Source organism: Papio anubis, chromosome 20, assembly GCF_008728515.1.
Source record: "Papio anubis isolate 15944 chromosome 20, Panubis1.0, whole genome shotgun sequence".
NCBI classification, from domain to species: Eukaryota; Metazoa; Chordata; class Mammalia; order Primates; family Cercopithecidae; genus Papio; species Papio anubis.
This window is the reverse complement of record NC_044995.1, coordinates 17,904,710-17,932,563: the sequence shown is the minus strand read 5'-3', so window position 1 is coordinate 17,932,563 and position 27,854 is coordinate 17,904,710. Positions and strand designations below refer to the sequence as shown.

General features: G+C 49.3%; 1 protein-coding gene across 5 annotated transcripts in view; it reads left to right on the top strand.

Annotated features, from left to right (window-relative positions):
• The first annotated feature begins 2,868 nt into the window (after positions 1-2,868).
• ACTN4 (actinin alpha 4) overlaps positions 2,869-27,854 on the top strand; it is an 84,734-nt gene continuing 59,748 nt past the window's right edge. For all 5 annotated transcript variants that reach the window (XM_009194395.2, XM_003915478.3, XM_009194393.4 and 2 more), the window contains exon 1: positions 2,869-3,155. In XM_009194395.2, coding sequence (XP_009192659.1) covers positions 2,994-3,155 — 162 coding nt within the window. In that variant the 5' untranslated portion in view covers positions 2,869-2,993. The remainder of the gene's footprint in view (positions 3,156-27,854) is intronic.

Genomic DNA, 27,854 nt, shown 5'->3' with positions numbered 1-27,854 from the left:
ATTTTAATTTTTTTTAGACAGAGTCTTGCTCTGTCACCCAGGCTGGAGTACAGCAGTGCGATCTCAGCTCACTGCAGCCTCTGCCTCCCAAGTTCCAGCCATTCCCCTACCTCAGCCTCCTGGGTAGCTGGGATAACAAATGCACACCACCACGCCCGGCTAATTTTTGTATTTTTAGTAGAGATGGGGTGTCACCATACTGGCCAGGCTGGTCTCTAACTCCTGACCTTGTGATCTGCCTGCCTCGGCCTCCCAAAGTGCTGGGATTACAGGTGTGAGCCACTGCGCCCAGCCATTTATTTTTTTATTTTTTTATTTTTATTTTTATTTTTTTAGACGGAGTCTCGCTCTGTCACCCAGGCTGGAGTGCAGTGGCCAGATCTCAGCTCACTGCAAGCTCCGCCTCCCGGGTTTACGCCATTCTCCTGCCTCAGCCTCCCCTGTAGCTGGGACTACAGGCGCCCGCCACCTCGCCCGGCTAGTTTTTTGTATTTTTTAGTGGAGATGGGGTTTCACCTTGTTAGCCAGGATGGTCTCGATTTCCTGACCTTGTGATCCGCCCGTCTCAGCCTCCCAAAGTGCTGGGATTACAGGCTTGAGCCACCGCGCCCGGCCCCCAGCCATTTATTTTTAATGTAAATATTTTTTTGTAGATATGGGATCTTGTTATGTTACCCAGTCTGGCCTCAAACTCCTGGGCTCGAGCACTCTTCCAGCCTTGACTCCCCAAAGTGCTGGGATTACATGAGTAAGCCACCAATGCCTAGCTGAATATTTAAATTTAAGATGCTACCTGATGCAGTGGCTCGCACCTTTGTTCAAATGTCTGCCTTCTCCATGAAGCCTACTTGAGTACTTTATTTGCATTCCAGCCGATGCTTGATTTTTTCCTCAAATTCTCATCACCTTGGAATATACAATACTACCTATTTTTACTTTTTTTTTTTGAGATGGAGTCTTACTCTGTTGCCCAGGCTGGAGTGCAGTGGCACGATCTCCACTCACTGCAAGCTCCGCCGCCTCCCGGGTTCACGCCATTCTCCTGCCTCAACCTCCCGAGAAGCTGGGACTACAGGTGCCCGCCATGACGCCCGGCTAATTTTTTTTTGTATTTTTAGTGGAGACGGGGGTTTCACCGTGTTTGCCAGGATGGTCTCGATCTCCTGACCTCATGATCTGCCCACCTCGGCCTCCCAAAGTGCTGGGCTCACAGGCATGAGCCACCGCGCCTGGCCTATTTTTTACTTTTATGTATATTTTTGAGACAGGATTTCACTTCTGGCATTGGTGTGATCACAGCTCACTGCAGACTGGAACTCCTGGGCTCAAGTGATCTCCCTTCTTCAGCCTCCTGAGTAGCTGGGACTACAGGTGCACACAACCATGCCCAATGAATTTTTAAATTTCTTGTAGAGACAGGTTCTTGCTATGTTGCCCAGGCTGGCCTTGAACTCGGGCTCAAGCCATCCTCCCACCTCAGCCTCTCAAAGTGCTGGGATTACAGGTGTGAGCCACTGTTCCTGGCCTGTTTACATATTTTTTAAAATTTTGTGTGTTGAGGCCAGGTGCAGTGGCTCACACCTGTAATCCCAGCACTTTGGGAGGCCGAGGCAGGGGGGATCACCTTGAGGTCGGGAGTTCAAGACCAGCCTGACCTACATGGATAAATCCCGTCTCCACTACAAATACAAAATTAGCCGGGTGTGGCCGGGCGCGGTGGCTCAAGCCTGTAATCCCAGCACTTTGGGAGGCCGAGACGGGTGGATCACGAGGTCAGGAGATCGAGACCATCCCAACATGGGCTAACATGGTGAAACCCCGCTCACTAAAAAATACAAAAACTAGCCGGGCGAGGTGGCGGTTTCAGGTCCCAGCTACCGGGAGGCTGAGGCAGGAGAATGGCGCGTGAACCCGGGAGGCTGAGCTTTGCAGTGAGCTGAGATCCCGCCACCGCACCCAGCCTTGGCGACAGAGCCGAGACTCCGCCTCAAAAAAAAATTACTGGTGTGTGGCACACGCCTGTAATCCCAGCTACTCCAGAGGCTGAGGCAGGAAAATCGCTTGAACCTGGGAGGTGGAGGTTGCAGTGAGCCAAGATCGCACCATTGCACTCCAGCCTGGGCAACAAGAGCAAAACTCCGTCTCAAAAAAAAAAAAAAAAAAAAAATTGTGTGTTGGCTGTGCGCGGTGACTCACGCCTGTAATTCCAGCACTTTGGGAGGCTGAGGCCGGAGGATCGCTTGAGCTCAAGAGTTCAAGACCAGTCTGGCCAACATGGTGAAACCCTGTCTCTACCAAAAAAATACAAAAATTAGCCGGGCGTGGTGGAGCATGCCTGTGTTCCCAGCTACTCGGGAGGCTGAGGCAGGAGAATTGCTTGAACCTGGGGGGCGGAGGTTGCAGTAAGCCGAGATCGCGCCACTGCACTAAAAATAAAAATAGATTTGTGTGCATGTGGCTCCCTTCACTAGAAGGTAGTTTTATGAAGGTCGGGATTTTTTTCTGTTTTTAGTGCCTGCGTAAAACATAGTCTGGTACAAGTGGGTGTTCGATAAATATTTGTTGAATTTGTGTCCCTGAATGGGAACCCGGTGCAGTGCATTCCAAGCCCGAGCTAGTTCAGGCCCGATGGCGGGGCCTGCCTTTATGAATCATTCAAGACTCTGGCCCCGCCCACACGCGAACGACGCGCGCGTTCTCGCAGGAGAGGGGGCGTGGCTCGCACCCGGGCTGAGTCGGGTGGCGAGGAAGGGGGACTCTGCGCAGGCGCCAAGCTCCCAAGCGCGGCCTTGGTGCCTTTTCAGGTTTGGCAGGCGGGCGCGCGCGGGAGGGCGGCAACCTCGGCGCTGTGCGCAGGCGCGGCGGGCAGTGCGCAGGCGCGGGCGGAGGGCGGGCTGAAGCGGCTGAAGCGGCGGCAGCTGCGGCGGCTCGGGCAGAGGGGCGGGAGCTGAGGCGGGAGCGGACAGGCAGGTGGGCGAGCGAGAGGCGGCGGAATGGTGGACTACCACGCGGCGAACCAGTCGTACCAGTACGGCCCCAGCAGCGCGGGCAATGGCGCTGGCGGCGGGGGCAGCATGGGCGACTACATGGCCCAGGAGGACGACTGGGACCGGGACCTGCTGCTGGACCCGGCCTGGGAGAAGCAGCAGCGCAAGGTGCGCGGCCCGCGGGCCGGACGGGCTGGAGGGGCTTTTCCGAGGGGGCCTGGGGAGGGGTAGGAGGTCCTGAAAGGTAACTGGAGCGTCTGTGATGGCAACGGGGGAGTCCCGAGAAGGAATAGGCGGGTCCAGGAAGGGAATTGGAGTCCTGAGAAGGAATAGCCGAGCTCGAGGAAGGAATTGGGAATCTGAAAAGAGAATTGGCGTCCGGGTGGGGAATATGGGGAAAAAAAAAAAAAAAGGAATCGGGAAGCCCGATGAAGGATTTGGAGGGTCTGGGCGTGCCATTAGGGGAAACCGAGGAGATGACTGGGCAGGCTGAAATGGAACTGGGATCCGAGGCGGGCTTGAAGGGTCCGAGCATGGGTTGGAGGTGCTGGGAGGAGAATCACGGGAGGCTTGGAAGGGAATTTCTGGGTCTGGGAAGTGTGAGGAGGAGCTCGAGTGTGGAGGGGTTGGTTATTTTGGAGAGCAGAAAGATCTGAAGGAGATTGGAATTGGGGGAGCCTGAGGTTGGGGGAGTTCTAAAGGGGATGAAGAATCAAGTGTGAGGATGGAATGGAGATTGTGGGGTCTGAAGACGGTTGGGAGGACTAGGGAGGCTGGGAAGGTAAAAACAGAGGGGCTAAGGGTAGAATTGGGCATGAAAAGACATGGGCTTAGGGTATAAGGAAGGTAGAGGTGCCAGGACAGGGTCTGAGGAGGGTGGGGTGCGGAAGGAAGAAGTTAAGGGGCCCGTGAATGAGACGTTTTTGAAGGGGGTGAGATTTATTTGGGGTGCCCTGTTCCAAAGGGAAGAGAATATTGAGAGATAGGAATAAGAGGAATTGATGAGGGATGGAGAAGCCGAAGTGGGGGGTATACGGAGAGTGTTTGGGGATAATTTGGGGAGGGGTTTCTGAAGAATTGATGGGAAGCTGAAAAGCTAAAGCGTTGGAGAGAGTGAGGAAGTGTAGAGGGAGAAGGTGAGATCGGTGGGAGGGAGTGTGAGCTGGAATGGTGGATAATGGGAGGGAGGTTCGTTTAGGAAAATGAAAGTCTCATTAGAAAGGGAATGCGTAATGGATAGACTGAGAAAGGAATGTGGGGAAGGGGCGCTGGCTCCTGGAGGTGCAGTCCCAGGACTAGAGAGCGTGTGTGTGTCGTGCAGGGAGAATAAGGAGTTTGGGGAGGAAGCGGTGAGAGTGTCCAGGAAGAATTGTGTCTTTTTCGGAAGAGAACGCAGGCAGGTGAAGGGATCCTGAAGCAGAGACTGTTTTCAGGTGGCACTGTTTTTGGGGTAGGGGGAGAGCAACTCGGGAGGGCCCCAGAGCAGTGAAAAGGTGATCAGAAGTGGAATGGGATCCCCAAGCGAGGTGTCAGTGTCTGTGTGTGGGGGAGTAATGCAGTGTGGTTGAGGGGGAAGCTCTGAGTGTGCAGAAAGAGCTAAAGGAAGGAGCGTGGTGAGTGGGTGTGTGTGGGGAAGGGGTTGTTCAGAAGTTTTGTGTGTGAAATGGGTGGGAGGTACTTGAAGTTGGAAGCATTTCGTGGGATCTGGAGATCTGGATTTTCTTTCCAGATTTGTTACTGATTAGCTCTGTGGCCTTGGACAAGACCCTTGAACTCTCCATGCAGTTTTGTTATCTGCAAAATGCGAAGGGGTCCGAGGGGTCCCTGCGGTGATTCTGTTAATAAAGAGGGATGTGTGTAGAGGTGGGACTTTGGACAGGGCTCTGAAGGTTTGGGAGAGTGGGTTTGGTGGAGATTTTTCAGGAACAGACTACAGGGCTTTGAGTGGTGAGCTGGCAGAGTGGGGAGTGACTGGAAGCTTCTCGAGGGCGTGAGTTAGTAGCCAGGAGCTCGGCACAGGCAGCCTAGCCCAGGCTGGAGGGGAAAGGGTGGGAAGGGTGGAAAGAGCAACTGTTCCAAGGCAGCCTGAGGTGGGGCCAGGCATAACCTTGGATCCATTACCAGCGTTGCTTGAATTTCCTCATCCGTAGTAACTGAGGGGGGATGTCAGTGGCTTGGTGGGAGTGGTGTCCTTATCCGTGGCCCCACCTACCGCAGAGTGGACATGTTGTGATAGTTGGCATAAATTCGCTTTTTGAGGGGAAGGCGAGATCTGTTCTGGAGTCTCAACAATAATTTATTGCCCGAGGCAGAGCCAGGTTGGAAAAGGTTAAGAGTTGCCAAGAGACCTGGAAAGTTGGGAGGGAGCAGGGTCTACAGTGGTGGTTTTGAGAACGTCTAGGCTTTGTCTTCTGCAGCTGAAGGTGCTGGAGAAAATGAACCCCTCACCCTTTTTTCTCAGGTGATAGGGGTGGGAGACCTTCCTTTTCTCTCCCTTCCTGTCTTCTGCCACTCCCCAAGTGACTCCTTTTGCGAGCCGGTTCCACTCCCTCCCAAGAGTTAGGGTGTGGGCTTTGTTCATAGTTATAGTGTCCCTTGCTCACAGGGTGAGGCTGGGGCACCATTTGGGCCCTGGACGGAAACCAGGACTCCCCGGAACCTCCAAGCCTTGCTGCCATGTGTCATTCTCTTACCTCCCAGCTTCCTTCCTCCGGGGCCGGGCAGGGTTGAGGGAAGAGGGTGGCTCACAGCGTCCCCTAATACCATCTGCTTTTGTGTCTCAACCAGGGCCCGATTCTAGTAACTCCTGCTTTACACCTCCTCCAGCAAATATTTACCCTTAGCTGCTCTGTGGGGGAAACTATGCTTCACCTCTGTGCCCTTTCCCGTTATAGGGTAGGGATCCTTTCTGAAATGGGGCAAGGAGTAATGGAAAGGAGTACCCCAATCTGTGTGGCTCTCTACCTTCCTACTAAGAAACATCCCGCGCTCCCAGGCTGGCTGGGTGTTTTTTTGGTTTTTTTTTTTGGAGACGGAGGTTTGCTCTTGTTGCCCAGGCATGATCTTGGCTCACCGCAACCTCTGCCTCCCGGGTTCAAGCGATTCTCCTGCCTAAGTCTCCCAAGTAGCTGGGATTGCAGGCATGAGCCACCGCACCTGGACTGCCTGGGTTTTTTCTACGTTGCAGTGTTGCTTTAGTGAATGACAGATTGCCCTTCTTGCCTCTCCAAGGCTGAACCACTGGGCACAGGAGGAGTGACAGTCCTGGGAGTTCTGTACATGCATACTCCAAAAAAATATGTATCCAGAACAGCTGTAGGCCCTCAAAGTGGGTAGAATGGAATTCTTCTAGGAATTAAGCAAGAGTTGGCCCAAATCAGAGGAGACGTGTCTCATTTCTGCTTGGAAGCCCTTTGCTCTGACTTCTAGGGACCCCGTAATCCATAAGTAGGTCATGCAACAGTTTTTACATGAGAGGGCCGTGAACATGCTCCTGGCAGGGTGGAGAAGCGTTGTTCTGGTCTTTGAGCAAATTCTTGAGCAATTACAGTTCTGGGCCACAGTTCCCTCTCCCAGTTTCTAAAAGTGGCCTGGGTAACCTCATCACCCTCTGTTGTCCTGGAAGGGTAAGATCTCTTGAAGGTTATGCCAAATCTCATTACAGCAAGAAGAAATGCCTCACTTGCTGAGTTTCCGTGTTCATTGAAACATCACTATTTCAGGGGCCTCAGTGTTTCAACCTTGACCTTTGGCCTTTTTTTTTTTTTTTTTTTTTAAGACAGTGTTTTTTTCTTTTTTCTTAGAGGGCTGTATTAGGTATGAGTTAATTATTTGAAAGGTTTTTTTTTTTTTTGAGACAGAGCCTCTCACTCTGTTGCTCAGGCTGGAGTGCAATGGTGTGTGATCTTGGCTCACTGCAACCTCTGCCTTCCAGGTTCAAGCAATTTTCCTGCCTCAGCCTCCCAAGTAGCTGGGACTACAGGCGTGTGCCACCATGCCTGGCTAATTTTTGTATTTTTAGTAGAGACAGAGTTTCACCATGTTGGCCAGGCTGGTCTCTAACTCCTGACCTCAAGTGATCTGCCTGCCTTGGCCTCCCAAAGTGCTGGGATTACAGGTGTGAGCCACTGCGCCCTGTCTTGTTTTTCTTTTTCTTTTTTTTTTTTTTTGAGACGGAGTCTCGCTCTGTCGCCCAGGCTGGAGTGCAGTGGCCAGATCACAGCTCACTGCAAGCTCCGCCTCCCGGGTTTACACCATTCTCCTGCCTCAGCCTCCCGAGTAGCTGGAACTACAGGCGCCCGCCACCTCGTCTGGCTAGTTTTTTGTATTTTTTAGTAGAGATGGGGTTTCACTGTGTTAGCCAGGATGGTCTCGATCTCCCGACCTCATGATCCGCCCATCTCGGCCTCCCAAAGTGCTGGGATTAGTCTTGAGCCACCGCGCCCGGCCTTAAAGTAGATATTTTCTTAAAGTAGATATTTTTTTTTCTTTTCTTTTTTTTTTTTTTTTTGTAAACGGAGTCTTGCTCTGCCGCCCAGGCTGGAGTGCAGTGGCCAGATCTCAGCTCACTGCAAACTCCGCCTCCCGGGTTTACGCCATTCTCCTGCCTCAGCCTCCCGAGTAGCTGGGACTACAGGCGCCCACCACATCACCCGGCTAGTTTTTTGTATTTTTTAGTAGAGACGGGGTTTCACCATGTTAGCCAGGATAGTCTCGATCTCCTGACCTCGTGATCCGCCCGTCTCGGCCTCCCAAAGTGCTGGGATTACAGGCTTGAGCCACCGCGCCCGGCCTTTTTTTTCTTTTTAAAGGCTGATAATGGAGGCCCCAAAGTAGCCATCTGTTATTTTGTTCCATTACTCTAATTGCTTGCCTCTTAGGATCTGGCTAAGACTAACAGTTTTCAAAATTGAATAACACACTTACAAAAAAAAAAAAAAAAAAGGAACCAAACTTAAACTCAACTGTTATCTAGAAAAAAGACTGTGTAAATATGTGTGAGAGGCAAGTATACTCTGTTTGTCCTCTTGTAAGAGGGGTAGGGGAAGCCACTCAGCTGCTAGCACTCTGTTCTCTCCCCTCATCCTCTCCAGAATGTATTTTAGAACTTGACTCTTCTAATGACTGAAGAAAAGGTGGGGTATGGGAAGATGGCCTGGGACTGCAGGGTCACTCACACTCACCTGGCTAAGAGTTGAGATCTGGCTGGTGCCCTGGAGTGGTGCCTGCCACTCACCTAATCCTAGGCAGTTCAGGGTGTGGGCCCAGGATTGCCCTCTGCCTTTTGAAACACCCTTGCTGGTTCCGGCTTCTGAGACCAACAGGGAGGCTACTTTGGCGGCAGGGAGCTGACTCACCCTCCAGTTGGAACTGGTGCTAAAAGCTTCCATTTAATGGCAGCTGACTGCTTGGCCCCAAGTGGGCTGCCTTGTCGGGGAAGTGTTGGAGGAGGCAGGGTGGTGTGTAAATATCCAGGTAGTGCTGGTGCTATTAAGCTCTGACACAGTCAGGGAGGTCAGTTAAAATGGAGTCTTATGGCCAGGCACCGTGGCTCACGCCTGTAATCCCAGCACTTTGGGAGGCTGAGGTGGGCATGGGCAGATCACCTGAGGTCAGGAGTTCAAGACCAGCCTGGCCAACATGGTGAAACCCCGTCTCTACCAGAAATACAAAAATTAACTGGGCATGGTGGCAGACGCCTGTAATCCTAGCTACTCAGGAGGCTGAGGCAGGAGAATCGCTTGAACCCGGGAGGCAGAGGTTGCAGTGAGCCGAGATCACACTACTGCACTCTAGCCTGAGTGACAGAGCAAGCCTCCATCTCAAAAAAAAAACCAAAAAAAAAAAAGCGGTCTTGTACTCTCAAAACGTCCTTTTAATCAGATGACAGAGGGGAGCAGGGACAAGTTTAAGTCTAAGCCTCTGGGGTGGGGAGTTCTGCCGTTTCAGCATATGCTTCAGTCATGGCAGACTTTGGCCAGACAGCGCCCTTTTTCAGAGTGAACTGAGTGTGTAGCACAAGTTATCTGCCAGTGCTATTTAGCAAATAGAATAGAGCCAAAAAAGAATTGATTTGGGAAGACCCAAGGAATTTGAAACTGTTGAGATGAATACTTTCAGCTTTTGCTACACTGATTTATGTTGTGCTGGGAATTGTACAAGCCTTTAACCAGATCTTAGGGTTGTTCTTTTAAAAAAGAATGATTTCCCTGCTGCTGCTTTTACTTTTTTGAAGGGCAGAAGGGAAGGGCAAATATAATTAGCGAACAGCTGTTTGCTCTAGTATCACTTGCTCATTCAGGTTTTCTGAATAGCTGAAATATCAACATGTTTATCTCTTCCCTGGCCTTAGTATATCCTAGAGCAGTGTTTCTCCCGGCTTTATCTTTATTCCTTCATTTAGTGAACTCCGTGTTCTCATCATTCACATTTTGTTCCCTTCCCTCTGTTTCCTTCCTTTGCTTTCATTTATGTATTTAGTTTACAGAATAACAAAAGCACTCGTGTTACCTTTAAACAAGGTAAAACTTAAACAGTATTTTCCTCCTTTTCTTTTTTCATGGAAATAAGAGGCAAGTGATAGCAAGTGGGTAATTCAATGGCAGTGGTAACTGAAGCACTGACCTGTTACAAGAGAGACGGAAGCTTCTACTTGAGCAGATACAAATACTGTCATCCGTGGAGATTTGAAAGAAGTCTTTCTATCACTGGGTAGTTTGAGAGCTCATTAGTCTTCTTTAGGATGGGTTTAAATTTGGAAACATCAAAGCAAGTTACAAGGAAACTTAGTTTTATAGTGTTGGCAGGGTAGGCGCCAGAATTTGTTATAAAGTATCTGAAAGTGGCACAAGTATCACTTAACTTTTCTTCAAGAAGGTCTATGAATTTTACTCAGTATCCCAGGTATCAAGGAGTGTAACTTTCAATGAATCAAAGAGAAACAGAATCATTTTAAATTCCAGCCTCTGTTTAAAGAAGGATCTTATGAAGGGGAGAAATTAACCACCTGACCCAGAGAAGGATCCTGCCTCCTCCAGAAAGTGAAATTGTCCAGGCGCGGTGGCTCACACCTGTAATCCCAGCACTTTGAGAGGTCAAGGTGGGTGGATCACATGAGGTCAGGCGTTCAAGACCAGCCTGGCCGACATGGTGAAACCCCATCTCTACTAAAATACAAAATTAGCCCGGCATGGCGGTGCACCCCTGTAATCCCAGCTACTCGGGAGGCTGAAGCAGGATAATCACTTAAACCTGGAAGGCGGAGATTGCAGTGAGCTGAGATCGTGCCACTACACTCCAGCCTGGACGACACAGTGAGACTCCGTCTCAAAAAAAAAAAAAAAAAAAAGGAAAAAGAAAAGGAGTGAAATCTTTGCATATATTTAACTGGCAAGAGCATCCTTACATCAGTGCTTGGGAAGTTTTATTCAAGTAGCGGTCTCCCTGCGATTATAAAAATCCCCGAGACATTTGTCTTGGTGTTGTGCCTTTTTTGGTTGTGTTTTTTCACGTCCCTCCCCTCCCCATTCTCCATAAACAACAGAGGCATTAACTTGGAATGTCCGTGGAAAGTCTTAGAAGCTGATTGGTGTAACTTGCTTGCCTTCCCTTCAGTTTGAACAGCGTTTACTCTGGAAGAGGTCAGTGGCCTTTTTCTTGGTTGTGATTTATGCAAGTGTTATCTGAAGGCGAGTGGAGTGAGTTTACGTGGGATTTGCTGTTTGCCACCTGTTGTTGTGCTGGCTCCTGCCTTCCTGGGATGAGTTCCATTCTCTGCCCCCCTCCCAGGAGTGAGGGACCGTCCTGTGGCTCCCCAGCCAGAGTAGTCCCCCTGTGCTTATCCCCTTCCTTCCTAAACTGCAGCCATTTGTGATTTTCCGTAACCACTTTTATAGACACATAATAATTTCCTTTGAATCAGTTTGCATTTTAAGTTTTAAAAGGAAGACTGACAAGAGTATGGCAACTGGAAAACCCAGCTTCCCTGGCCATAAATATAATAGAAGGAAACTGCAAAAATAAACACATTGAAAACAAAACAGTGTTGTTTCCAGGTGGTTACTAAAGGCCCCAGGCCTGAGACCTGCTCGCTTTGTTAGAAAGGGATTGGCAAGTGTTGGTGAGGTGTTAAAAGACCCGCCAGCACCAAGCAGAGACGTTCTCTTTGAAGTCATCAGGTTTATAAGAGAATCAAAGGAAATACCTTTCTTAGTGCGATTCAAGGTTTAGGGTAAGGTGTAGATAATCCTTAAAATTTTCCATGTGTGCATGTCACACTTTTAAAAAAAAACTTGATCTCATCTGGTCGAGGAGGGCAGGGTAGCACCTTGTCCAGGAACACACAGCCCCTCTTGGCTCTGTGTGTCATCCCACCATACTAGACTGGAACATATGGCTCATGATTGGATGATGCTTGATTCATCTTCAGTTTCAAGTGTTAGTGCTTTGGGGGTTTTGTAAGAAACCAGGACACATTGAAAATAATAGTCATTTCTCAGTATCTGTGGGGGATTGGTTCCAGGAACCCCCTTATATACCAAAATCCACAGATGCTCAAGTTCCTTATGTAAGATAAAACGATGTGTTATTTGCATTTTAACTATGCACATCCTCCTGAATACTTTAAATCATCTCTAGATTACTTATAACCTAATGCTAAATGCTACGTAAATGGTTGTTACACCGTACTGTTTAGGGAATAATGACAAGAAAAATACGTACGTGTTCAGTGCATATGCAACCGTTCATTTTTTTCTTCCAGTATTTTCGATCCATCGTTGGTTGAATTCATAGATACAGAACCCATGGAAACAGAGGGCTAACTATAAGAAATGTGGGTTTATCATTTGCTCCTCACACAACTTTTTTCTTTCTTTTTCTGTCTTTCGTTCCTTTTTTTTTGAGACAGGGTGTCACTCTTTTTACCGAGGCTGGAGTGCAGTGGGACAGTCTTGGCTCACTGCAGCTTTGACCTCTGGGGCTTAAGCCATCCTCCCACCTTAGCCTCCCAAGTAGCTGGGACTAGAGGCGCATGCCACCATGCCTGACTAATTTTTGTATTTTTGTAGAGATGGGGTTTTGCTATGTTGCCCATTCTGGTCTCAGCTCCCAAAGTCTTGGGATTACAGGTGTGAGCCACTGCGCCCAGCCAACTTTTTCTTCTTAAGGCTTCAGTTTTCTTCTTAAGAGTTGGGCCCCTCCCACGAAGAAAGCACACTGCCACCCCATCAGAGGATTGGAACCCTCCATCCTGAAAGGAAAGCAGTGCCCTCCTGCTGCGTTAACAAGGCTTATTTAAATGTTTTTCTTCCTAATATCAGAGCAGAACAGATTCTTTGTCTTCCAGTGGAACTATCCACATGGGGCAGAAGTAGTTGGAAGCGGCAGTTAGTACCCTGCAGAACACAATGAAGTCATCTTGGGAAATATCGTGGATGGTGTTGCAGTGATTGAATGGTGTATAGAACACCAGCAATACAATAGCATTTGTGTCTTCAGCTTCAGGCAGGAATAAAGAAGACTTTGTGGTTTGTTTTATGTTTTTTAAAGTTCCTCCCCCAAAAGGTGTGGGGCTGAGTGATGTCTGTCACCAGCTTTCTAGTGGGTTTTTCTTTTCATCTTTTCCCCTCCCTGATGCCTTTTGAGAGTGGGTGGAAGCCACAGTCTAGGTGGATCAGAGGAAGCACAGAAGGCAGGCAGTATACCCCACTTTATGTTCTCCATGTCTAAAGGGAACACATTTGGTTTTTGTTTTGTTTTGAAATTTTAGAGACAAGGTCTCACTGTCACCCAGGCTGGAGTGCAGTGGCCTGATCATAGCTCACTGCAGCCTTGAACTCCTGGACTTGAGGGATCTTTCAGCCTCAGCCTCCCTAGTAGCTGGGATTACGTGTGCACCACCATGGCCAGCTAATTTTAATTTTTTTTTTTTTCTTTTTTTTGAGATGGAGTCTCGCTCTGTCACCCAGGCTAGAGTGCAGTGGCACGATCTCAGCTCACTGCAACCTCTGCCTCCCAGGTTCAAGCGATTCTCCTGCCTCAGCTTCCCGAGTAGCTGGGACTACAGGCATGCGCCACGACGCCCAGCTAATTTTTGTATTTTTAGTAGAGACAGGGTTTCACCATGTTGGCCAGGCTGGTCTCGAGCTCCTGACCTTAAGCAATCCACCCACCTTGGCCCCACAAAGTGCTGGGGTTACAGGCATGAGCCACCGCGCCCAAACTAATTTTTAAATTTTTTGTAGAGACTGGGTTTTACTATGTTGCCCAGGCTTTCAATCTGCAAAAAACCCAAGATAAAGAGTTTTAATGTCTTACCTCCTGAGTAGTAATGACTGATTCCAGTTCTAAGAATGTCTTAATTACAGTCATCCAGATTGAGGGGACTGCAGGAAGTGAAATAGATGCATTTCTTTTTTCTTTCTTTCTTTTCCTTTTTTAAATATACACTTCATTTTGGTGGTGAAGGCCAGTTTGAGGTTAGGAGAGGCATTATGGAAGGAAGCTTGCAAAGCTTGCAGGTGATTCAGCATCTGGGCATGCTGGGAAGTTGCCTGAGGGGGACGTCACAATAAGACGACTGTGGGTCTATAGCCTGCCTTAGCAAAATGACAGGCCTCCTTTTACCAAGGCCAAGGGCAGTGCTGGAAGCTGACCTCAGTCAGTGTCATCAAGGCCTCAGTTAACAAATTACTATTCTATGATCACTCTCTATCTGGGTGTGAGTAAAAGGTATTTAGTTGCTATCACCATGGAAATTGAGTTGCTTACTTACTGTTTTGGGGAGTGCCCTCATACCAGAGGCAGTGCTAATGGTGGAGTGTTAGGCCCCTGGGCAGAAAAAAAGATCCTTCCACTTGGTATCACAGGAAAATACCTACATGCACAGCAGCCTTGCCAGGTAGGGGATGAAGGGCCTCTGTCCTCAGGGCAGGAGTTGGGCCAGTTGATTTTATTGATGAGGAGTGTGCATTTGTGCATGAGAGAGGGAGAAGAAAAAGGAGAGCACTCCATGAAAGCCGCTGCTGGCTTTGTAGCCTAGAAGAGTGCTTTTTTCTCTAGGAGTTTAGAGTTGGAATCTCAGCTATGTGACTTCTTAATAGTAGGGCAAAATATGCCTGTATCTTTTGCCTACTTCCACAAACACTGATAAATTAAAAAGAACTCTAAAGTTTCCCACAAATCCCAAGCACAAGTAACTTTTTAAAAAAAATCCACATCCTCCCTACTCCAAATCTAACAGCAAATCCTTTTCTCCCTGTCACTCCCTGCTTTTCTTCAAGAAAATACCTTGCCTTAAACTGTTTATTGGATGAAAATATTAAATGCTTTCACAAAGTGCTTCTTTGGCTGTTACTAGTGTAACTTGCATGTGGAAGGGTCAGAGATTTGAAGACTTCTGTGGTCTTCCAGTTCTGGCCTATGAAATGCAGTCAGTTTCAAAATTCAAAATGTCTGGAAGAGCCAACTTGCCAGGCCGGTTCAAGGGCAATCAGATGAATCGACTCTTCTTACAGGCTGTCTGCGAACCAGTCATGATTCAGATTTTCAAGTCCTGGAAGGTATCCAGACGGTAAACATCACCAGGATTGTGAAGCAGTTACTTTTTTTTTTTTTTTGGATCATTTGAGCTACACTGCCAAGACTGTGGTAGGACTGGTCTGTGTAAAGCAGAAAGGGCTGTCTCTAGTTGTCTTTTTCAAGGATGTTTGCTGTAGTCACCCGACACTGTCTTGTGGTGGGGTGAGATGAAATACCTAGAACAGTTAGGGGAAGGCCTTCTTGGCCATTTTTTGAACTAATTTTGCCTTTCCATTTGTACCTTTTTTTTTTTTTTTTTTTTTATTGGCTCACTCTGTCACCCAGGCTGGAGTGCAGTGGTGCGATCTTGGCTCATTGCAACCTCCGCATCCTGGGTTCAAGTGATTCTCCTGCCTTAGGCTCCCGAGTGGCTGGGACTACAGGCATGCACCACCACGCCCAGCTAGTTTTTGTATTTTTTAGTAGAGATGGGGTTTCACCATGTTGGCCAGGCTGGTCTCAAACTCTTGACCTCATGATGCTCACCTAGGCCTCCCAAAGTGCTGGGATTACAGGCGTGAGCCACCATGCCCAGCCCCTTTGTAACTTTCATTAACACTGATGAGGCACAAACCATGGGATAGAATCGACTCCATTGAGAGCTGTGAGCCAATTGAGGGATGATTGGGTAATAGATTGTGGCTGAAAGCTGTGGAAGGTAAGGGGTGACACTTGACTCCTACCAGCCTTATAGAAACACCTCAGAGATTCACAGGAAACAAACTTTGACTATAGAAATAGAAGACTCACAGCACACCGAGTTCTCTTAGCAGCTACCTCAGGGTTGAGAAAGTTTTGGGCCTCTTTAATAAACCAGCACAGAGAAGTTCTTGCCAAATACGGCCTGCTCTCAGGCCACAGGGTTAGCTTAGGAGACAGCTTTCTTGCCTAAAAATAAATGCATGTTCCTATCAGACATTCCAAGCATAGTTTAAACATGAGACTTATGAGCAGCAGCTCAGACTCTGTGGGTTCAATTATGTCAGAGTGTGGGCAGTGAGGGCTTTTGGGGAGCATGCCCCCTGATTTGGGATTGGTTGTGGCCACCAAGGAAATCAGAAGACCAAATGCAAAACTTCCTCCATCTTATTTCTATATGATTTTTTTTTTTTTTTTTTTTTTTGAGTTGGAGTCTTGTTCTGTTGTCCAGGCTGGAGTGCAGTGGCACGATCTCGGCTCACTGCAGCTTCTGTCTCCCAGGTTCAAGCCATTATTTTCCTGCCTCAGCCTTCCAAGTACCTGGTACTACAGGCATGGCCATCATGTCCAGCTAATTTTTGTATTTTTAATAGAGATGGGGTTTTGCCATGTTGGCCAGGCTGGTCTCGAACTCCTGACCTCAAGTGAGCCGTCCACCTCTGCCTCCCAAAATGCTGGGATTACAGGCATGAGCCACCGCCCCCAGCCTTATTTCTATATGTTCTTGATTTATCACAGGCTGGTGGGGGAGACAGCATGCATATAAATAATGAACAAGGTAACTTCAGATAGGATTGCGTGCTATAAATTAAATAACAGCTAGCATTTTACCTTGTCCTAGACACTATTCTTTTTTTTGAGACGGAGTTCCCGCCTGTCACCAGGCTGGAGTGCAGTGGCCAGATCTCAGCTCACTGCAAGCCTCCGGCCCCGGTTTACGCCTATTCTCCTCCTGCCTCAGCCTCCCGAGTAGCTGGAACTACAGGCTCTCGCCACGCCTCGCTAAGTTTTTGTATTTTTAGTAGAGACGGGTTTCACCATGCCAGCTGTGGATGGTCTCATCTCCTCGGGACTGATCCGGGCCTCGCCTCTCGCCTCCCAGTGCTGGGATTACAGGCTTGAGCCACCGCCCAGCCTTTTTAATTCTTTTTTTGATGGAGTTCGTCACCCAGGCTGGAGTGCAGTGGCCGGATCTCGGCTCACAGCAGCCTCCGCCTCCCCGGGTTCACGCCATTTTCCTGCCTTTTAGCCTCCCCGAGTAGTTGGGACTACAGGACTCTCACCACCTCACTCGCTAGTTTTTGTATTTTTTTTAGTAGAGACGGGTTTCACTGCAGCAGCCAGGATGGTCTCATCTCCTGACCTCGTGATCCGCGCGTTCGGCCTCCCAAAGTGCTGGGATTACAGGCTTGAGCCACCGCGCCCGGCCTTTCCTAGACACTATTCTAAGTGCTTCCCGTGGACTGACTTGTATAATCTTGTGAGGTGACTGTTGTTACCCTTACATGCAGAAATGGATCCATGGGCCTTTAAGCCACTTGCCCATGTGACTGTGCCAGGATTTGAATGTAGAAGTTGAGGCTTTCAAGTTTATGCTGTTATTTCTACACTACATTGAAGTCTAGTTATTGGGAATGGCTTTTCGAGAGGGTGGTGAGGGGAGGAGTGTGCAGCACAGGTACTTTAGATGGAGACGAATGTCTCGAAGAGGTGGCATTTCAGCTGTTCCTTAACAGATGAGAAAGAGGGAACCAAGAGAGCACCAGAGGAATGTGCTTCCAACAGAGGAAACCAGGCGAGGGGGCGCCCGAGGAGCAGAAAGACCCGAGTGGTCAGAGCAGGGCCTGTGAAAGAGACGAGCACAGCCAGATTGCTTAGAGCTGTGTTGTCAGAAGTGCTGATGAGTCTACATTCAACTTGCGCCTGCAAACTCAGTCCCTCTTAGATGCCAGTAGGTCAGGAACCTCATGCTTCCAGGACTCTGGCACTCCCACCCTTTCCTCCCAGGCCTCCTGGACAGGCCAAACCAGAACTGACTTCTAAAGTGGAAACTCCAAGATGGCAGAACATGAAGCCAAACAAAAGCTGCAGTTATCTCTGTGATGATTTCGGCAGTAGGCACCTGTATTTGATTAAAGCGTTGGTAATTTTGAATCTGGAGTTTTATGGCACTGTGTGTACTCATAATGGCTTTGTAGTGTGGCTCTCTTAGGGAGCTTAACTTTTACAACACGAACAAGTTCCAGCCCCCTTTGGTCCCATAAAGAGGCCATTTCTACCTGGTGGGATGTCACTTGCTTTACAAAGCATCTTTTGTAAAATGTTGAGTCTCCTTCTTTGAAGATGGAAGCCAGGAAGCCTGATTTTTTTTCCTACAATAAATATTGTAGAAGATGGCAGCCTGATTTTTAAACTGGCTTTTCTCCTAGGTCCTTTCCTTCTCTATAAATGCCTCTTTCACTTAGTGTTTCCTCCTTGTTTCCTTTTGGTCAGGTGGAGTGAGGGTGGTTCTAGTTCAGAGAAAGAGATAGGCATGCAGGCTGATTCAGTCTGAGGTGCTCAGCTTTCTGTACTTCACTGGAAACCAGTCCAGGAATACTAGGTTTCACTAGGTTTCATCGCACCCACAACTCCCCATTTGAAGGCAGAGCTTGTCAAACGAGTTATGTGGCCTTTACTCAAGGAGGGAGGAGCAGCAACAGAGAGCTCGGGGCTATTGATAGACACTGCTGCCTCTGTACACAGAGCACCCGGCAAGAAGTTACCTTCATGGGTTGTCTAGAGTGAACGTGGGCTGGGATTCTCTCCGCTTTACCACTGACGATTCGACAGCAAAAATCACCCCTGTGGGTAGAGTATGAGGGAGTAAATGAGTATGGTGACCTGTGATGGTGCAGCCAGCCCAGCTGCTTCAGCTGGAAAGAAGATGGTGAGGTTTCCATTCTCCTGGCAGCATACCCATGTGAACTTGTTAAATCTTTTAAGTAGCTGTATAGGAGGGGAGATAAGTGTGTGTGTATGTTTATTCTTATCCCCTTAAATACAAAAACAAAACTTCCCCTTTATAAAATCAATTCAGGGCGGGAAGAGGTGCATGGCACATGGAAAATGTGTCGGATTAGATTGAGTCCTACCCCACGTTTGGGACACAGCTGTAAGTTTCCATGGTGGGTGGCTTATGCATTTATGCTGAGCTGAACCTGCTCCAAGCTGCTGCAGTATAGGAAAGACTGTCTTGGAGGGGAAGCTGCCTCTATCACACTGTAAAGACATGGAAGGTCTTTTGAAAGGCTCCAGCAGTCACCACTTGGGTAACAGGATTAGGGGCTGTTGAGCAAAGTGGGTCTGCATTTTTTTTTTTTTTTTTTTAAAGACAGAGTTTCCCTTTTGTCCAGGAGTGGAGTGCAGTGTCACAATCTTGGCTCACTGCAACCTCTGCCTCCTGAATTCAAGCGATTCTCCTGCTTCAGCCTCCCAAGTAGCTGGGATTACAGGCGCCCGCCACCATGCCCAGCTATTTTCTTGTATTTTTAGTAGAGACAGGATTTCATCATGTTGGCCAGGCTTGTCGCGAACTCCTGACCTCAGGTGATCCACCTGCCTCGGCCTCCCAAAGTGCTGGGATTACAGGCGTGAGCCACCCCGCCTGCTGGCCACATTTTATAGCCAACCAGCTTCTTGTGTAACTTGAGTTGGAGCTTCTTGGGCCCCAGAGTCCAGCACTCAGGTAGAAATATGACCGCCAGGGCCAGACAGCAGCCCTCGCTGGGCCCCTCTGCAGAGCAGAGCTCTGTGCCGAGCCTTTAGGGGTATGAGAGAAACCGGAGACCCGGCCCGTGCTCTCAAGGAGCTCACGGTGTAGCTGGGGAGAGAGCAAGGCCACATGAGACCTCAGAAGGACACTAAGCGGCACACGGACAAGCCCACAGCACTGTAGCCGTGTCCTGGGAGAGGAAAGGGGTGAATCAGGGCAGGTGGGGTCAGTCATGGAAACTTTCATAAAGGAGGTGAGTGTGCAGGAGGGGCGGGCCTTTGCCCCCGCTACGGGCAGGTTGCCGGGGGCAAGTATTAGGGGGTCCCGTGTGCAATCGAACATTTCTTAGCTGCCTCTTTCGAGTAGCCCTACCAGTTCCTGTCCCCATAAGCATCATCTTCGGGGAGCTGCTGGTTTGAAGGATGAGGTACCACGCTCATCTTGGCCATGTCTTAGAACCTATGAATAGCAAGACCTGGGGTTCTGGATCCGTATCCATTCATGCGTCCTGTCACTGTCACAGATATTGTGGGTGGGCCGGACTCTTTCCCCCCAGGTGGGAGGGGGTGCCTTCTGAGGCATATGTTTTCAGCCAGCTGATGGCCTTTTCAGAATTAGCACAGGTTTCGACAAAAAGAATGGAGAGAGACTTCTCATGTCCAAGGGTCTCCCCAAGCCCTGTGTCTCAGCCCCTCAGTGCGTGTGTTGCTGCACGCCGCCGCCCAGATGACCACGCACAGCTGGAATGGCAGCCCCTGTGTTGAGAAGTGGGATCGGCTGCCAGTCGGCTGGCGGGGCTGGGTTGCCACAGCTCCTCTGTTGCTCTGCAACGCGGGTGGCCTAGGAGTGTGCTGCCTTCAGTTTATTCCTGCCTGCCAAGCTATGCTTCCAGGTGCTATTCTTTTCTTTAAATAACTGCCTTAGTGCTGGCTTGTGGAACTTAGCGTTCCCATCCCAGGAAATACTCCAGTGTTGTTTTTTTTTTAAACTCATTCAGATGCTCATAGCCAAATGGTTGACTTAAATACTGCAGTGCCCTTGATATTGCCTTCCCCACACCGACAAACCGAGTTGCATTCTGGTCCCACTGTGGGCTAAGGTTAGGGTAGCGGCACTTGCCTCTTTGTGTGCTTTTGGATGTGTTTCTCCCCACTTCAGATAACGCATGACAGCTGTAATATAGCTCAGCTCGTGCAAGTAAAGTAGGGGCAGAAATCAACCGGAGAACTCAGCTTCCATCCTGAAGGATTAGACTGCCTGGGATCAGTAGGTTTGCCATAGAAGGATTCAGTGGAGATGGTGAGGGTGGCAACTGTTGCTAGATTGAGCCCCTCCCTGCAGCCTGGGCACGGGAGCACTGCAGTGCCATGAACAAGAGGGCAGGGTGGGGGTGGGTATTAGCACAGCCGGTTCCTATTTCTTTTTCCACCTGGTTAGGACTTCCGGGGAGGCCCTGCCCAGCAGTACGTGTGAGATGCTGCCTTCCTCTTTTTTGGAAGGCATAGGTGATAAGGAGGTGGACGTGTTTTAAGAAGAGAACCTGGAGCTCATTACTTGTAGTTGGGGCATGTATTGCTTCACTTTGGGAGAGTTTTTTTCTGGGGAAGTTCAGGATCAGAGTTTCCTGCATGGTTCCAGGGGCTGGGAGGAGCCACCTGCTCAGCTAGTGGTTAGCTGATAGCACCCAGTCTACCCACCTAGATAGGAGGCGGCTCAGATATCACTGGGATTCGCAGTGCCACAGGCTGTCTCTGGGCCCAAGCAGCTAGCTAGCTGCACCCCGGGAGGGGGTGTTGAGAGCACTGAAGCTCCTGTGGGAGAGTGCCTTTGACATCCCCGACTCCCCAGAACCAGGAGGTAGTGAAGGGTGTCAATGGGAGGAAGGCTGGGCCAGAGCATGGAGGGAGGCCGACCTGGGCTCCACACCCAACTCCTCCACCAAGGGCTGGCCATGCGACCCTGGGCAGGTGGCAGGGGTTAAGCCTCAGCAGCGTCCTTTGAAAAGGGGCATCATCCTACCCTCAGGATTCTGAGGATTAGACATGATAGTGCGTAGGAAGCACTCTGGTGCCTGGTACACTGTAAGTGCTCAATAAATGCAGCTTCTCAAAATGATTTCAATGGCACATGGTCCTGCATCCAGGTGGGGTCTGCTACTTGAGTCTCCTCCTCAAAGGGGCCTGCTGAAATACGAAACTCAGTGGGAAACCAAAACACACCCCTTTCCTCCAGTGCTCCCCAGGAAGCGCCAACTCCTGAGCCCAGCCAGCAACTTCAAAGAAGCGCCCTCCAACAAGTGGCAGTGGGCACTTGAGCAAGTGACTTAACACAGCCCTCTCCCCAGCCCCTGCATCCATCTGGGCCTCATTGTCTGGGAGGTGGCTTCTTGTTTCAGAGTTACAGGCCCTGAACAATTTTGTGTTGGGATGTGCCATAGGCAGTACCAGGAAGGTTCTCTCATGAGTAATTTAACTTGTTACTAAGTTTGCTATCAGCCGGGGTTCTCTTTCCCTGGGTCCCCTTCCCCCCAAAGCAAACTCTTAACTCAAGTTAGAAACATCCCACAGCCTGGAGTCAGGCCGCTCTCTCCAGTTGGTGTGTGATGTAGAAGCAGGAAGGGCTTCCCACTGATAACCCTAAAAATAACTGCCCAGAAATACTGTCAGATGGGGCCAAGAGGTGTGCAGGAGCCTATGCCCAGCTGCTGACCTGGAACGTGAGACTTTCTAAAGGGTTTGAAGGAGCCCTGCCCCTTCCAGGCCTCTTCCCCACAGTGCTTCTCACGGCTGCTGCTCCATCCCCTTTCCTCCTTCCTCCCGCGCCCCCCCCTTTCCTGGGGTCACTTCCTGATGCCATTCTTCAACTTCGCCCCTATCCCCCCCAAAAGCAATCAAATCCACAACCTAATAAGGCAAAAGAATGAGGAGAATGTCCGCCTCCCAGCCTCTCCCCTAACAGGGCGCAGGCCCGAAGCAAATTTGGAAAATGTTACAACGGAGTGACAAGCGACGGGGTCTGGGGGTGGGGCGGTGCAGCGTTGTTCAGGAGCTGCCCATTGTTGGCCTGGGGCAGGATCCTGAGGGAGGGCCACCCGGTTTGCGCTTTCCAGATCAGGCTGTTGACACCCTTCTAGCACAAAAAAATGTATGGAAAGTAACTGCCTGAGTCAGCTGCGTCTCCAGTTGTGGGATCCACGTGCCAGGAGAACACGAAGTACAAACACACAGGTCCGCGATGGGAGCCTGCTCAGAGACACCTCCCCGCCGTCACGGCTGGAACTGTGCAAATTCAAACACTTCTTGCCTCTGAGATGAGCAGTTTTCTTCCCCTTGACTGTGCCAGGGTTAAATTAGCCTGGGCGTTAATTAAAACTTGTCAACACTTAGAGTGGGGCCCCCAGAAATTTGTCACCCCTCCTAGATCATTGTCCCAGGCTAATCAACCCTCTCTAAAGCAGTTTCCATTCTTGACTTAGTGGGAGGGAGGAACAAGCCCCTCAGTGCTGGGGAGCCCTGGGGGAGGTAGGGACTGACTGGGCCCAACCCACTTTGTTTTGGAAGGTCAAGCTTAGTAATTAACCTGAATGCTTGGGGGAGGGGGTGAAGGAGAAAGAACTGGGTCTAGGGATGTGCCAGGTCTTTCAAATTGCTAATTATCAGCAAGCATGAGGTCATCCGTAAATATATCTAATTCTTTAGCTTGTAATTAAGGTGCTCATTAAAAGTGCAGGGAAGTCTTGTTTTCCTAAAAGGGGAAAAAAAACAACAACACAAAAAGCCTTTGTTTTGACCTGACAGGATGGCTCAGAACAGGGGGAGGACTCAAGGCACAGGACTAGTTTCCTGCCTTAAAGAGCCTTTACAGGAAATTCACTGCAAACAGTGTTGGTGACCCTGCCAAGGAGGCAAACCTAGGGTGATGTCATTGTTTGAAGCTGTCACAGCCAAGCCTCTGGCCTTGGGGCGAGGAGAGTTGGTGGGATTAAAAAATGAGTGTGAGTGTGTGTGTGTGTGTGTGTGTGTGTGTTTAGCAGTCTCCAAAGAGGCAAGTCAACGGAAAAGCCTAGAGGGAGAAAAATCGCAAGGCGGGGGGTCTCAGAAATATTCTTAGCTGGGTTCAACTTTCCTCGTTTTTCTAAGTTTAAAAAATCCTCTCTTACTATATTTGCTCCTCAAAATGCTGCTGCTTTTTCAGAGACAGCCTTTTTTGAGCCATTCCCTATTTAGTGTTTTGGGTAATTGGCTGTTACAGTATGGAATTTGTGGCCCAAAGGCAGCGTGGTTAGACGCTAGGTGCACGGTTCCCCGTCGTTATGAAGTGTGGAAACTGAGATGCTGGGCTAGTCTGATGTGTCTGTTTCTTCCACCAAAAAAAAAAAAAAAATTTGGAGAACTACCCAATGCCAGTGACTTGGCATCTCTAAGTCGCTAATCTTCCATGTGCCTCCAGGAACCGTCTGGAGCGTCCCTGAAAAAAGGACAAGCTTTGTATCTTGTCATTTTTCCTCTGGCTGGAAGTCTGAGAGGCATAAACACAGTCTTAAAATGAAAGCAACAAAAATAAACTCAAAGCAGCCCTGCGTGAAGACATTAATGCAAAATATGCAAGCTGGCTTCCTATTTATACGGCAGAAGGCAGTCAGAAGGGCCAGGCCTGGTTAAGGAAGGAGTTATGTCTCTGGAGGTGCCTGTTCCTCAGAATTACAAATAAACCCTGGGCGATTACTCAGATGAGGTTGTAATGCGGTGTCTCATTTCATGCTTTGCACAGTCCAGTTTCTTGATGGAACCAACGGCCTCTGAAATGCTAATGCAGGATCAGGATACAGTTAGAGTGCCCCCCTTCCTGTGCCCCTCCTAACATCCTAACAGCTTTAGAAGGAAGTTTGAAGATTAAACAGGAGAGCCATGAAAGTTTCCTGTGATCCTGGATCCTGTGATTTGTTAATATTCTTTCTTTTCAATCCACTTGACATTTACCCAGATACCATGTTAGGCTTGGAAATACAACAAGGAAGAAAACCAACCCAGCCCTGTCCTTATAGAAAAGATAGACAATGAAGGGCTGGGCATGGTGGCTCACGCCTATAATCTCAGCACTTTGGGAGGCCGAGGCGCGCAAATCACGAGGTCAGGAGTTTGAGACCATCCTGACCAACATGGTGAAACCCCGTCTCTACTAAAATACAAAACATTAGCTGGACGTGGTGGTGCGCGCCTATAGTCCCAGCTACTTGGGAGGCTGAGGCAGGGGTATTGCTTGAACCTGAGAGGCAGAGGTTGCAGTGAGCCGAGATTGTGCCGCTACACTCCAGCCTGGCAACAGAGTGAGACTGTCCCAAAAAAAAAAAAAAAAAATTGGCTGGGCGCGGTGGCTCACACCTGTAATCCCGGCACTTTGGCAGGCCGAGGCGGGCAGATCACGAGGTCAGGAAATTGAGACCATCCTGGCTAACACGGTGAAACCCCGTCTCTACTAAAAATACAAAAAATTAGCTGGGCATTTTGGCGGGCCCCTGTAGTCCCAGCTACTTGGGAGACTGAGGCGGGAGAATGGCATGAACCCGGGAGGCGGAGCTTGCAGTGAGCCGAGATCGCGCCGCTGCACTCCAGCCTGGGCGACAGAGCAAGACCCCGTCCCCCCCACCAAAAAAAAAAAAAGAAAAGATGGAAATGAATTGCATGATGGAAGTGAATAGAGTGTTAGGGCGATACGCAGATGTGAATGTGGTCTTGTTTTACTGCTCACTGACTCACTGAAGTAGACCCATTGACTTCGCCTTTGTGGGTTTGGAAAGGGTCTTTCCAATGTGCTCTGTGTGTCTGGGAGCTCAGATGTTCAGAGCTGCCTCCCTTATAAGTCGACCTCCAGGTGAGTCGTGTGTTTGGTTCTTGGCGTGTGGTTTCATAGGCTCCCCAGGGCTGAGGAGTCACCTTGGGATCCAGCTTTTTCTTTTTCTTTTCTTTTTTTGAGACAGTCTCTCACGGCTGAAGTACTGTAGTACGCACTTGGCTCACTGCAACCTCCATCTCCCAGGTTCAAGCGATTCTCCTGCCTCAGCCTCCCAAGTAGCTGGGATTACAAGCGTTGTATTTTTAGTAGAGACGGGGTTTCACCATGTTGGTCAGATTGGTCTCGAATTCCTGACCTTAGGCAGTCCACTGCCTTGGCCTCCTAAAGTGCCGGCATTATAGGCCTGAGTCACCACGCCCAGCCAAAATCCAGCTTTTTCTTAGTTCCTGGCTTGGGACATGTTGCTGGAAAGGAATGACAGATCGAGGCAAGAAGGATGCATCTCCTGGCCAAGGAAACTAGAGTTTGGAGGTGTCCCCTGTCAATGGCATCTCTAGAATTTCTACATGGGAAAGGCATAGGTGACCCAGTCTAGTTTGGAGTAGATGGGACTGGATAGGGGACTAGTCTTGAAGCTGCAAGCATGCTGTTTTTACTTAGAGCACAGGTAGCTGGGGAGGAGATCACTGTGGTGTGGGTGGCAGAAGCCATCCCTGGCATCACCTAGGAAGATGGTGGCCCTTGGCTTGCCTGAGCTGCTGCTTGTTTTAGTAGCTGCATTCGGTGCCACATTTTTGTGGTAACTGCCAGGAAGTGGAGCCCAGTGTGGCCTCCGGAAGTTGGTAAGGTTTGCACCACATTTTAACAGGCTGGTAACAGTGCCGGAGCTGATACCCTCATGGTTGCAGCCCTGGGATTTTGTTCTTTGGGGACACTTTGGAATGTGTCACTCAGAAGTCTGGCTCACTAGCTCCACAAGCGAAAGACTCCTTGGGTAGCTGGAAGCAAGCGTTGGGGGAAGGAGGGAGAGGCAATTGCAGCCTAGCCAAGAATCTCAAGGCTGAGTCTTCAATGTATGGAAACTTCAGTCCTTTTCTGATCTTTAGTGGAAATAGCTGTTCACTCTTAGCGCCAATTGGAAAGTGTTGGCAGCTGAAGGGGGTCGTTCCTCAGGGGCCCCCAGAGCTAGTGTATCTGGTGTTTCTAACATTTTCCTAGCCACCCCTTTCTCCTCCATTTGCCCCATCCCAGCCCCCAGACTCCCAGCCCCACCGTTCAGATAGGGTGGCTGGAAAGAGCATCTCCTAGGTCCTCTAGGAAACTCGGTGTTTCCACTCAAGGGAGTTGAGGATCACACAACACCCTCCTCTTCCACCTGGGGTTTCAGGCTGTCTGTGGGAGCACAGGAGCATGGTGGGGTAGAGGTCAAAGGAGGCTGGAAGCCAAGCCAGATCAGCTCCACCTGGAGCCCCCTTTCAGGAACAGCAAGGACAGGCCGGTGTGTATCTTGTTGCTCAGAGCAGGTGATCCGGTCATTTGGACCATCGTGAGGAGAATGGATGTGAGTGTGCACCTGGTTCTCTTCTGGGGCTGAGGGACTGTGGTCCTGGATTATTACATGGTAGGTGAGGTGACAAAATGGAAGGAAGTAGTCTGGGTGGGGACTGGGACGGCCACTACAGAGCTCCAGCTGATGGTGGCCAGGTGGGAATGGGGGCCTGGGACTTCACGAAGCTGGAAATGGAGAGTTTTATGGGGCACTTCATTCAACTTAAAACAAAAACCTGGCTGGGTGCGGTGGCTCACACCTGTAATCCCAGCTCCTCGGGAGGCTGAGGCAGGAGAATCCCTTGAACCAGGGCATCGGAGGTTGCAGTGAGCTGAGATGGTGCATTGCACTCCAGCCTGGCAACAGAGCGAGACTCCATCTAAAAACAAAAACAAAAACAAAAAACCTGCAGGCCATACAAAATAGGGCCTATTGGGTGTCAAGAGCTACCCATTTGTGACCCCTGACCTTGACCCTATCTCTGCCTCTCCTCTAGTCTCCCCTTTCCTCTTGTCTGAATTGCTACTGCTTAATCCTCTCCCTAGGAGGAAGAAAATTGTATTTTGCCCCTTAGTGACAGCTCTGATAAAAGGTGAAGTGGATGGTAGTAAAAAGGGTTTGCCTTAGCTGTGGTTTTCCAGCCTCCGGACTCTTCCCCCTTTCCCATCACCATAGATAATTAAGAGTTGACTCCTCAAAATTCCTCCCACCATATTGCATATTTTTAGGCTTCAGGTTTCTGTGAACCAAAATAGTGGAAAGTTTTTTTGTTTGTTTTGGGTAGACCAAAGCAACACTTTTCTACAGAGGCAGCCATTCTGCACACACAATAACCTGGTGAACAATGCCAGCTTTCTGTTAATAAATGAACTGCCAGTTCAGAATTTGTACCCAAGTGGCAGATGTACAGAAATAGTTTCTTTAGGATTGATCTCTTAATTTTGACTTCTGGAAGATATTGGCAGTCCAGGTTTTGTGACAGAGATCCAGCCCGACATCTTTGTAAATGGAAAAGCCTGAATACAGCGTTTCCTATTGCTAGGAGAGTTGATGGATTTGAGGAAAATGGGATATAGTAGATGTGCAATGAATTTGTTGACTTGAAAACAAATTTGGATACTTATCCCTGAAAAATTCAGTCCATTTTTTCCTAAACTGTAATTGAGTCCCTGTTGATTGCATTACTAGCCCCACAGTCCTTATCAAACTTCGCATTTGGAGCAGGCAGGCTGTCTGGGAAAAGCCAGGAAGCTCGCCATGAAGCCATCGCCCTCTGCTTTTAACTTTTTTAGGCTCTGTTGCCTCTGCGCTGGTTTGAGTATTTCCTGGCTCAATTGTTTTCTCAGGCTGGCCGTGAGTCCTTAGATGTTATTTGTGTGCCTAGAAATAGCTGGAAGAAAAATGGTTGTAATGCTTTGCATAGATCACTGCTCTCCATGGATGGAAATTCTGTGAGGGAAAGAGAACTTTCCATGCAGAAAAAGAGCTGGGC